Genomic DNA, 12,314 nt, shown 5'->3' with positions numbered 1-12,314 from the left:
ATTGGGAATAAAAGCTATCAACGACTATAAATAGAACTGTTATTATAACTATCAAGGTGATAATGTCGATTTAATGTAATTTTTTAGGCCTCATTAATTTTCCATCAAGTCATCAGTACGTTCAGTATAATACTCCGACCATTCTCTGAATGGAGTAGTAATTTCGGTTTATTAATGCCCTAATGAGTTTTATAACCTATCAGTGTTGTTGATAGCCATTGTAATATTTTCAAGGCCTCTATCATCTAGTTGACTAATGAAATCACATATCGTTGCAAAATAATGGGGGCGGTGGAGGGGGTGGATGGCCGAATGGTTAGCGTGTGCGCGTTGTATCATAAGGTCTGTCATTAAGTCAACTGGCGTGGTTTCGATTCCCTGGATGTAGATAACAAGGAGTAGGGTCACCTGTCTAACCTCGTGGGTTTTCTCCGGGTCCTCTAGTTCACCCCCACTGAAGAAGACCCCTACGCGAGAGCGAATTATTGAAATAAAACTGAACCATATATTAGTCCAGAAATGACCTAGTTTGTGTCGAGTGGACGTTAAACCCCATTTCTTCCTATCTCTCTCGCTGAACAGAATATTAATGAAACATTAGACTGATGTTACGTTTAGAGATCTACAGTTTATTTTTATTATTTATTTAAATAGGCCGTTGTAGTTAGACAAACTACAGCTTAGTATCTTATGCATACATTTATGTAATTTTATGTGACTTTTTTTCTGTGACTGTCTGGTGTAACTATTTAACAAGGGTCCTCCAATCTTTATGTATAAATAAAATGAAACCGTGTTTGACGTTTTACTTTTTTGCACGGACTGGGAATGTAGTGTGCCATGGGGGATATTTTGCCGCGTTATGGACTAATCTCTCTCTCTCTCTCTCTCAAAGAACTCTTAGCAGTTGGAGTTCGAAGAAAAGAAGACGGAGACGCTGGTGACCGCACGAATGCCCCTTCTCAGATTGCAACTATTGAAATAAAATTTACATTGTTAGACGTTAAAGGCCATGATATTCCATTCTTTGATTTGGGTCCAACATTTCACACTGTTGATTAGTTTAGTGTAATGATAGTCTTGTCTTTTATGGAGATATTTTAGACTGGCCGATAAAGTCTGCGTTTGTCAATAGGCCAATTTCCGCTTAATCTTTTCAATCATGGTATTATTTTATTTCTGGAACTTGCTCGGATAAGTTTTGTCAAAATCAGAAAAGCGTAGTTACCGACGGAGGATTATGTCTGTACTGATGAAGACAGTTGACGCTACCAGATAATTTGCTGGACTTGTCAAGACGTTGTTAGGCGTGGCAGTGAACCCAGCCTGTTGGATGATAATAGGAAGGCATATAAACCTTCGGGCGACGGCACATACCTTATTTAAACATACATTATGCAAGAGCTAAATCTGCCAATTGCAGGTCTTTCTTTAGGCCAAAATTTTATCTAAATTATTAATTAGACATTAACTTATCAACTCTCGATGGCATCGCTAGCCTGTGATATTTACTGGATTATGATCCCATTTGCTGCTCGACTTCCATTCATAATTTAATCATGAAGTGGATGATGGAGACTATGTTTTTTATCGTACAGACCTTAGTAATGGTGACCGAGGCTAGGCTGAAATTTCAATCCCTTAATTCTCGGTTCATAGAGGATCAATTTGACTGAAATTTTCAGAAAATTCTCTTTGCATTATCTTGTTTTTAACTTTTATACTGAGAACTACCAGCTCTTTATCAAACAATGTATCTTTAATTATTATTGAGGCTCAATGAAATCGCTGAGAAAGTTCATCCAGATTTTCCGGCGTGGTTTCCCCTTGTCAGTGATGCAGGACGGACGGTCTGACAAGGACAGCTGTCTAGTCGTTCGGATGGGACGAAAAAGCGAGGTCACGTGTACATATTGGCGTGCACGTAAAGAATCCTTTGGCAGTTTGAATTCGATGTAAGAGTTGGCCCTCATAGCACACTGTATGGCGTATGCCCGACTTCATTAGCCCAGTAGGAGCAGAACAGTAGGACGTTAAACCCCATTTCATTTCAATGAAATCGTGATTATCAACATTCCCATTCAGTCGAATTCGTGTTAGAGAAAATTGATCTGTAATGCGTTTCATCGATCTCCCCACATGGTCTCTTGCATGGAAATTATTCTCTGAGAAATGGTTAAAGAAATGGAAATGAGATAGGGTCAACAGCCTACCTTTCTGCACCGAATGGGATAATGAAGACAGGCATGCGTCATACAGTGTGCTATGGGGGGAAAATATCGGAACAACGGCTCTCCGACCTACTTTTATTTTGAATTACAACTGTCGAGGGGTTTTTAACGTGCACGCTAATATTAACACGGGACCTCGTTTTTTGTACCATCTGAATGACTAGACACTGTTCCTTGCCAGGTCGTCCGTCCTACACCACTGACAAGGAACTTTATCGGCCAACAAAGGAAACGACACTGAGACCTCCTGGTTATCGAACCGGTATCTTAATCATTGCGCCACGGCGGCTCCCAGGTGGCTTAGGGAATGAAAAACAAAACAACAAACAACAAAAATTCAATAAATCTCATTCAACATTAATACTTTACTTTAATAGTTAAATGTTAATCCGGGATTTACATTCAAATGTATTACTTTAATCTTTACTATAAAATGTAATGGTCTCAACCTTCTTTTTTTTTTGACACCGGCGCATCTTGGAACACATGAAAAAATAGCGGCACACCTGGCTAAATGTATATGAAAAATATTTGTATTTTGCAAAACATGACGAGTCATAGACGACATACAATCGTAGACAAAGACTAGTCATAGACACATATAATGACTCGAACTAAATAAAGAAAAACACAGCTATTGCATTGTTTCGAATTTCATCAGTCAAAAAGCTGACTTTTTAAGTGAGAAATTTTCTTAGTGGGCCGTTGAAAATTTCGCGGCACTCATAGGAAGATCTCGCAACACACCTGTGTGCCGCGGCTCACTGGTTGACAATTACTAATCTAGAGTTAGTTCTTAAACTGGTACAGGGTTCACACAGTTTCGCACTATACTTAATCTCTTAAAGCACACGTGTACAACTAATACATGATAATCTTTGGTTACATTATCTGTATATATGTTTTTAATCGAAGACAGTGATTCTTGTTTTTGAAATGGCATTAGACACTGGCAGTCCATGTTTCCGTATCCATTTCAGCCATTTTTTAAAAAGGTACTGGTTTATCGTCTTTGGCTTTTTTAATTTTGATGCCTGTTATTTTATCTAATATCCAGTCTCCAGCTTGATCATCCTTGTAATTCCTACAAAAACTGAGAAAAGAGAAAAAAAAATATCAATAGTAATTTCTAAACAAGTATCTCAATACCAGTTGAATTCTGGAGTAAATGAAAGGAAATGGGGTTTAGCTTCTGAGTTTTCTGTACTAAACATACCAATAAAAATTACGGAAATGAAAATGAAATGAAATGGAGTTTAACGTCCTACTGTTCTGCTCCTAACCTGGGCTAATGAAGACGGGCATACGCCATACAGTGTGCTATGAGGGAAATTTTGCCCGGACAGCGGGACAGCGGCACTACGGCCTGCTCTTATATCGAATTCCAACTGCCAAGGGATCTTTTACGTGCACGCCAATGTGTACACGGGACCTCGGTTTTTCGTCCCATCCGAACGACTAGACAGCTTTCCTTGTCAGCCCCTCCGTCCTGCATCACTGACAAGGGAGAACCACGCCGGAAAATCTGGATGAACTTTCTCGGCCAATGCAGGGATCGAACAGCCGAACTCCAGGCTAGCGAGCTAGCGTCTTACCCACTTAGCCACGTGATCCCCTAAAAATTACGGACAGAGAGCCTTTCCAACTATAGCGTTATCACTATGGAACAACCTCCCACAACATCTTCGTCAGAAAAAGGAATTAAGTTCATTTAAGCGTGGTCTTAAAACCTATTTATTCAGCGGGTAATTACTTTTACCCTAAATCTTCTACGGTGTACCTTAAAACAACTGTAGGGTTTTTATAATTAATGTTTTAACTTATATCTCATTTTATTTTTCATCATTTTTATTTAATGTTTTAACTTGTATCTGATTTTATTTTTTTATCATTTATATGGGTATCTTATATGTCTGTATGCATTATATTTTAATTGTGATTATTTCTATTACTTATCTTTTAACTCTTGTAAAGCGTTTCTGAAACGAATCTGTAGAACGTTATATAAAAATCAATTATTATTATTATTTTGCTAGAATATACGTTATGCAGTGTGCCAAGATGGAATATTGCCCGACATCAACAGTGTCAGCTGTATTATAGGGCCTAAGTAGTGATGGTCCGATATGGCACCTATCGGTTTTACCGATATCAGATATTGACTGCGAAATATATCGATCGATACTGATACAATTAACGATAGTGGTGGATATAAAACTTTTACACATTAAAATGCCTCGAATGGCATGATAATCTATGTAGATATATGTCATTGTCAGTCGGGAAAAGTATGGTACTATTTTACCTCGGGAATCAAACACGAACGCCGTGTTTTTGAACTAATAAAATTAGGTCACGCTTCCTACGCAATCACAAATACAGTCCATCTATTACGAACTTAATTATTTGCTGTATCATTAATGAATAAAGTCGAGATCGTCATATTTTAAGTGTTGATTACGATATAATGCCCTAGAAAGATCGGCACATGTATGTCAATAATAGATGTCGGAAAGGTTCATGCGGTAATGAATGAAACATCAAAGCGATAGCTTCCCGGCCTGTCTGTCAACAGTGGCAATCACGTGACATTCTCCCGCCATTTCTAGAACTATAGTTAAAAATAGGACCATCTAATGGAAACCCATTTGTTGGTAGTGTGATCTATATTATAAGTTATCATTTATTGATACAAATTATCTACATTAGCCTAGCATAACAAAACAAATCACTAAATTATTTCTAAATTTTTATCGGCATCTACTCTAGAAGTCGGAATGTCTGACAGCAATCACGTGACATCAAAGGGATATACCCCCTTTCATTCCAATCACGTGTAAACCATGTGATATTTTCCCCCGCCTTTTCCAAAACGTTTACTCATTATGATAGTGTCCAGACAATACCAGCAGTGAACTGATGCCCTGGCAAGGGACAGTTTCTAGTTGTTTGGATCGAACAAAAAACTGAGATCTTCTGTACATGTTGGCGTGCATGAAATATAAATCTTATAAATTATAAGATTTGAGATAGTTTTTATTAGGGTAAAGATGATATTGAATTCACAGAGATAAGTTCTGGGTGGATTTTTTTTCAAGTCAAGATCTATTGGAGTATTTTTGCAAAAGTATTTCCAGAGTTATTGGCCCTTGTATGTGACCATGGGTCTGCTTGATTTCTCCGCCGATAGGCGAGCCGGTTTGCAAACGGCGTACGCCGGTCAATCCGGAGGACAGGAGAAAACCCATGAGGTTGGACAGACGACCCTACTCCTTGTCATGAACAACCCAGTCAAAACTACTCCAGTTGACTCAATGACAGACCTTATGATACAACACGCAGAAGCTAACCATTCAGCCATCCAACCCCATGTTTTAAGTTGCCTGCTGTACTAATATATAAGCATCTTTTAGGGTAAGTCCATTTTAAAATTTAATTAACTTTAATAACCTACTTACTTGGATGCAATCTCCACAACACATAGCAATTTGTTAGACATTTTTACACCTATTGTACATGTTTTTATGGTTACCAGAAAGTTTCCTGAAAAATTATACAAAGAGTTTTCCAGAAATAATAGTAGAATTTTTTTTTCCTAGAATAATATTAATTTCATATTGATTTTTCTAGAAATATACGCCTTAGTATTAGCATATTTTAAAATATAATTTTTTTAGAAATATGCTACTTGAGATAAGAAAAATTTAAAATTGAATTTTGTGAGAAACATTCCCCTTGGGATAAGAAAAATCTAAAATTAAATTTTTTGAGAAATATGGCCCTTGGCATAATGATAACTTGATATTAAATCTTGGGAAATAACACACCTAAGATAAGAAATGAAATGAAATGAAATGGGGTTTAATGTCCTACTGTTCTGCTCCGAACTCGGCTAATGAAGACAGGCATACGCCATACAGTGTGCTATGAGGGGGAACCACGTCGAAAAATCTCAGTGAAATTTCTCAGTCAATTCAGGGATCGAACACGCGACCTCCAGGCTAGTGAACCAGGGTCCCCCGCCGGAAAATCGGGATGAACTTTCTGTGCCAATGCAGGGATCGAGCCAGCGTCTTACCCACTTAGCCATCGTGATCCCCACCTAAGATAAGAATAGTATTAGATATATAATAAAATGATTCGTAACATCCTACTTTTCTTCACCAACCAAGCTAATAAAGATGGGCATAAGCTGTAATACAATGTGCTAGGCTAGGAGGGAAATTTTACATGGCCCCCAGTTCACAAAGCATTCTCAGACTTAAGTTAAGAATTTACTCAACTTTCAATCACAATTTATGAGAAATATCTTTGTTCCAGAAACACAAAACTTTGTTAATAGTTTCTTATTGATGTATTTGATAGAGTAAAACAACAAAGGTTTTACAAAGGGCTATACTTTAGTTAAAATTAGGCGAACAATTCTGAGTAAATTCTTAACTTATCGGTAAGTCTGAGAAGGTTTTGTGAACTCAGGGCTTGAACAGCGGCAATTCCACCTATTCTGATTTCAAATTCCAACATGCATATAAAGGTTTACACAGGACCTATTTTTTTGTACTTTCCAAATGACTAGACAATGTTCCTTGCAAGGTCTTCCGCACGGCACCACTAACAAAGGGAAACCACGCTGGAAAATTCAGGCATAAGCCATACAGTGTGCTATGAGGGGAAACTTTAACTGGACAACAGCAATTATGCCTACTCTTCATCGAATTCCAACTGTCAAGGGTTCTTTTAAGTGCACTTCAACGTGTACACATTACCATGATTTATCGTCCCATCCAAACGACTAGACACTGTTCCTTGCCTGACCCTCCGTTAATAGTTTTAGAATTTCCCCTAATCATACCTTTTTTTCCTTCTTCAATTGTCATTCCATTAGACTGAAGAAACTGGATATTTTTAGTTTCTAGTTCTATGTCATTATACTGTTCATCAGTCCATTCACTACATTCCCTCTGTAACCATTTAATAACCTGTAATTTATATTATTTCATTAACCAACATGAAAATAAGAACAAGAGAGAGAGAGAAAGAGAGTTTCGATTCCCCGGTTGTACGTGACAAGGAGTAGGGTCGCCTGTCCAACCTCGTGGTTTTCTCTGGGTCCTCCGGTTTCCTCCCAGTGCTATGTGCAAGCAAATTATTGAAATAAAATTGAACCATGTGTTAGTCCCGAAATGGCCTAGTTTGTGTCAAGTGGTCATTAAACCCCATTTTTCTCTCTCTCTGTAAGTTTAACAGATCAGCATACCTCGAAGAAATGTAAAATAATGTGAAAATGAACTGGTTGTTCTGCATAAAAAGCAGGAAATGAAATGAAATGAAATGAGGTTTAACGTCCTACTGTTTTGCTCCAAACTGGGCTAATGAAGACGGACATACGCCATACAGTGTGCTATGAGGGAAATTTTGCCCGGACAGCGGCACTACGGCCTACTCTTATATCGAATTCCAACTGCCAAGGGATCTTTTACGTGCACGCCAATGTGTACATGGGACCTCGGTTTTTCGTCCCATCCGCACGACTAGACAGCTTTCCTTGTCAGCCCCTGCGTCCTGCATCACTGACAAGGGAGAACCATGATGGAAAATCTGAATGAACTTTCTCGGCCAATGCAGGGATCGGACACCCGACCTCCAGGCTAGCGAGCCAGCGTCTTACCCACTTTAGCCACCAGATCCCCATAAAAAGCAGGAACTGTATAAGAATCAGTAATTGCATAGAAGTAAGAGTAGACAAAAATCCATTTTGTTATTCAATATTTGGCCAGACTCACTTAATCTTAATATATGGCTCTTCATTGGCTTTTCTTTTGAGAGTCATAAAAACTTTCAAATAAAATTCTATACTAGTGCCATCTTGAAGTTTTGGGTAAAATCTTTTGATGGATATACCAAATTTCTCACTGCTTTATCCAAACTACATGTAATATGTATTCAGATTGAATATTTAATAAAATAACAAAATCCAAACACTAACGCTAGATAACCTTCATATTCCTGAAGCAATGGCCGAGAAATCCCTCTCTGGCCATTGCTGGATTGGCTTCTGATACTTGAGCTTTTGAGGGAGTGTGTCTATTCTTCCCGTTCAATTAAATTTATCCCAAGTACAGCAACATGACAGCCCTTTGTTTAATCTGGGGTCTTCCCTAAAACTTTGGACAGTGATTTAAGGTATTAGAAACGGTGAAATTGCTCATCTCCAAACAGTGTTGTTTACATTGTATTCGTTTTGATAGCCTCGTTTGTCACGCAATTAGTTTTTCTGCAATATTCTGCTATCCACTGGTTGGAGTAACAAAATCGTGAGTCATGACGTAATGTTATGTAAACATATATTTGGTCCAATTTGGAGCTCTGTTTAAAGCATAATTATATTGTTACACAGTTGGCTATTGGTTGTTAATCGGACTATTGACCAGTCATAATTCGGAACAGAAATTTGCTTCCACTACAGCAGTGTTAAGTGGGATCAGCTCTAATCAAACAAAACACTGCGAGGAGTATGGATAACCTTGGATTCTATCAAAGTTAAACAATTTTCATGGAAAACAAAATGGCAACATGCGTATTACGCTGCAGAGCAGCATAGATTGATGAAATACTGAATGGAATTGAACCATTTTGATATTCCTATTAGAGATCAATGTTTCAGAATATTGTTAGTTAGCAAGTGATCTCGATAAGAGAATACTTGTCGAAACGTCGTGCTTTATGTGTATAAACCAGTGATTGCATTCCATATAAATTGTTTTGTGTTTTTTAATGTGCTCAATCACTAAATGCCACTCAAGGATTATATCTTTCAGAATATTGTTAGTTAGCAAGTGATTCCTATAGTGCTAAAATGGCACATCAGGACTTTAATGTCAGGAACATGGATTATATTTACAAACAATTGACATCTGGAATCTGAAGAAAACAGTAGGAATAAGATAGGTATAAAATAATACACACCTGTGGTCGTACTAATCCTTCTAAACTACTATAATCTTTACGTGATATATACTGACTAACTAATGTCACTGCCTGTTAAAACAAAAAACATTAAAAATTTAATCTATATAAGCTTCATAAAAAAAAGAAGGCATACAGCTAGCTGCTATACCTCATGCCTGCTACTGAAACAAATAAAATGAAATGGGGTTTAATGTCCTACTTTTCTGCACAGACAGGGTTAACAAAGACAGGCTTACGCTTTACAGTGTGCTATAAAGGATATTTTGCCCAAACAGCAGCGGTATATGACTTACTCTTATTTCGAATTCCAGCTCTCAAGGGATCTTTTACGTGCATGCTAATGTGTACACAGGACCTTGGTTTTCTGTCTCATCCTAACAGCTAGCCACTATACTGTCCTTGTCAGGCCCTCGATCAAGCAACACTAACAAAGGGAAAACCCGCCGGAAATCTCAAGGAACTTTCTCAGCTAACAAGAGCTACTGAGACTTCTCATCTTGGAGCGAATCCGAGACCTGCTGGTTAGCAAGCCAGTATCTTGCTACCGCGGCTCCCAGATAATGTCGAGATTTCTCATCTGGTGTACCATATGTTCTTAGTAAAAACTATAGTAACCCTATGAAATTTTTAGTTCTTTGTGATCATGATAAGTACTGGTAAAAATTACACCATAATTACCTGGCATAAAAAAACAAAAAGAGGTTACATATGAGGAATTATATGTATGCCAAAAGGCTTGAAAAGGTATTACAGTAAACGTCGCATAAGTCAGATTCGTATAATTCGGATCTGTACGGGACACTTTCTGGGAAAATTTAGGACATTTTTCAAAGATGGCGACAAAACGGAAGTTATCTATACTCGCACCAAAACAGAAGTTATCTACTGGCACATACGAACAAAAGCTTGAAATGTGTGTTTGAATAAATTATTATCCGGCTCTTGCACTTTATTTCTAATCGAGCTAAGATTGAATTTCGATCTTCGGCTAATTCGGATCTTCGCTTAACTAGGATCTTCGCTTAACTCGGATAAAATTGGTCAGTCCACTGAGATCCGACTTATGCAAAGTTTACTGTATGTATATCATATATATTACCTGCTTAACACCCACAAGAAATTCATCCATATTAAATGAAGGATCAATTTGTCGTAACCTATATACATTATACTTTAAAAGCAAGAGACTAAAGGGATTAACCACAGTAATAATTTTTCCTTCTGGTTGTTTCTCCTCTTCTTTGCCTTGTTTTTCGATTTCTTTGCCTCCTTTTTCATTCTCTTCACTCAAATTTTTAATGGACGTCGAAAATCTATTTATATGAATAGCCGAAAAAGGACAGTAGCTTTGAAATTGTTTATGTTTCGCATAAAATGAATAGCTACAAGTTGAAATTGGTTTACTTTTAACAGATTTTGTTATTAAATATTTTGGTCTTGCACTCGACAAGTTTTTGGACATGTCATTGTTAAAGAATCTCACGTTTGTTTTTTCAAGCCCTTGCCGCCATTGTATGCTTCTTAATTTCGAACTGGGAGATTTTAATTTGCTACATATAGTTCTATTTAGACTAAAATTTAAAATACATTTTGACAAGTTTTGACAGTAAACGGGGGCTGACATCTTGGAAATGGGAGATAACTCCAGTGTAGTGCGGTACGCTGACGGGATCAGACCATAGAGTTATCTATGGATCACATCAGGAATCATTTACACACTGGTAGGATAAATATTTATATAGGACTTAGTTTTAATCACTGATCATGATGTAGCGAATGGCACAGATAAATTCAATATATCTAGTTACAACAGGGACGTCTTTATAAGAAAGAAAACAATTAGGCTACTAAGTCCTAGAATTTTCTGTAATCGACTAGCCTAGGCCTAGGCCTAACCATCAGCAAAACTTCAAAATAAAAAAAAAAAGTGGCGACTAGACCCTATAAATTTTGTACAAAATTTCATAAAGTTGTTTAATTTGAACGGTTTTGAGAAACAAAACCAGGACGGATCGAGTTCACCACGGCCCCGCCCCTACCTAGCGTATTACTATAAGAATGAAATAAAAAAAAATCAAAGAAAAAATAATTACGTATTAAAACGAGGCCAGCTTCTGACGTCACGACGTATGTGACGTCATTCTTGAAAAGCAGGCGGCCATTTTATTTCTTCGAACGGGTTTTTTGTTATTTCTTAGGTTAGGGCCTTATATATAGCCTATTACAAAATATATCTTTAAAGCAAATAAACGGGAGTTCCCGGCAGCACACGCAGACTGGCGGATAAATACCAAAATAAACCTGACGAATCCTTTGTGATGGTTTCGGGTTGTTGTAGGCCTACTAACAGTAACACCGAGGTTCAACCGGATGACAATTTTGTAAGTTAGCCTAAGTCTATCTCCCTCAGCCTCTGCTGCCTATTCAGTAGCTTTTGACCGGCGTTGGTATTTAAAAGGGCGACTTTGTTGACTACTTGTACTCTGGGTTGATGTCTGACGAAACTATTCCGGCTATTGTGCATACCCACGCCGGCCACGGTAATCACTATCACTCTGTGTGCTGTTGCCGTTGGCTTTATTATTGGGTCATTCGACTCATTTTACGTCGCCCCAGCAAGGAGTAAGTAGGCCTAGTTGACGTGCATACAATTTCAACACGCACGGGTTTATTTATTTATTAATATTATCATACCGTAGTCGACAACATAAAAAAATAGGGAATCAAATTAGTGCCGTGTATGGACAATGGTCGTGTGAATTTCTAATTCTATGCATTTTATGTCCTTATTAATTAGGCCTAGTGGAGAAAACTGTGCAAGCCAAAGGCTATTTACTATTTTATGATGATGATGGCCAAAATTTGCACAATTCGTTCTTGACAAGAAATAATATATTAGATTTAATAATAAAAAGCCTAGATCTATATAGGCCTATATAAAAAGATTTATTAATAAGTAAAAGAGAAAGTAAATTGAGAATAAAAATATGTCAATGAATGACAGTGCGGATAGAGCTGAAATTTCCGGCGTGATTCTCCCTTGTCAGTGATGCAGGACGGAGGGGCTGACAAGGAAAGCTGTCTAGTCGTTCGGATGGTACAAAAAACCGAGGT

At 37.6% G+C, this 12,314-nt stretch overlaps 1 protein-coding gene across 1 annotated transcript; it reads right to left on the bottom strand.

Moving 5' to 3' along the window:
* Positions 1-2,630: 2,630 nt before the first annotated feature.
* On the bottom strand, positions 2,631-10,852 carry LOC126819445 (uncharacterized). Its single transcript, XM_050547483.1, has 5 exons — positions 10,300-10,852; positions 9,198-9,269; positions 7,084-7,210; positions 5,690-5,774; positions 2,631-3,324 (listed from the first exon to the last, which is right to left on the bottom strand). The coding sequence occupies exons 1-5, from the start codon at positions 10,822-10,824 to the stop codon at positions 3,219-3,221; spliced, it is 915 nt and encodes a 304-aa protein (XP_050403440.1). The 5' UTR covers positions 10,825-10,852; the 3' UTR covers positions 2,631-3,218.
* Positions 10,853-12,314: the final 1,462 nt, after the last annotated feature.

The sequence above is a fragment of the Patella vulgata genome, chromosome 4 (genome assembly GCF_932274485.2).
Source record: "Patella vulgata chromosome 4, xgPatVulg1.2, whole genome shotgun sequence".
Lineage (NCBI taxonomy): Eukaryota > Metazoa > Mollusca > Gastropoda > Patellidae > Patella > Patella vulgata.
The sequence above is the reverse complement of the archived record's forward strand: the minus strand, read 5'-3'. Positions and strand labels throughout refer to the sequence as shown.

Coding starts and splice junctions, on each gene's coding strand:
- LOC126819445 (XM_050547483.1), bottom strand. CDS start 10,824: ATGTCAGCCCCCGTTTACTGTCAAAACTTGTCAAAATGTATTTTAAAT. Junction 9,270..10,299: donor TTCTTGTGGGTGTTAAGCAG/GTAATATATATG, acceptor TTGTTTTAACAG/GCAGTGACATTAGTTAGTCA. Junction 3,325..5,689: donor GTTGTGGAGATTGCATCCAA/GTAAGTAGGTTA, acceptor CTCTTTTCTCAG/TTTTTGTAGGAATTACAAGG.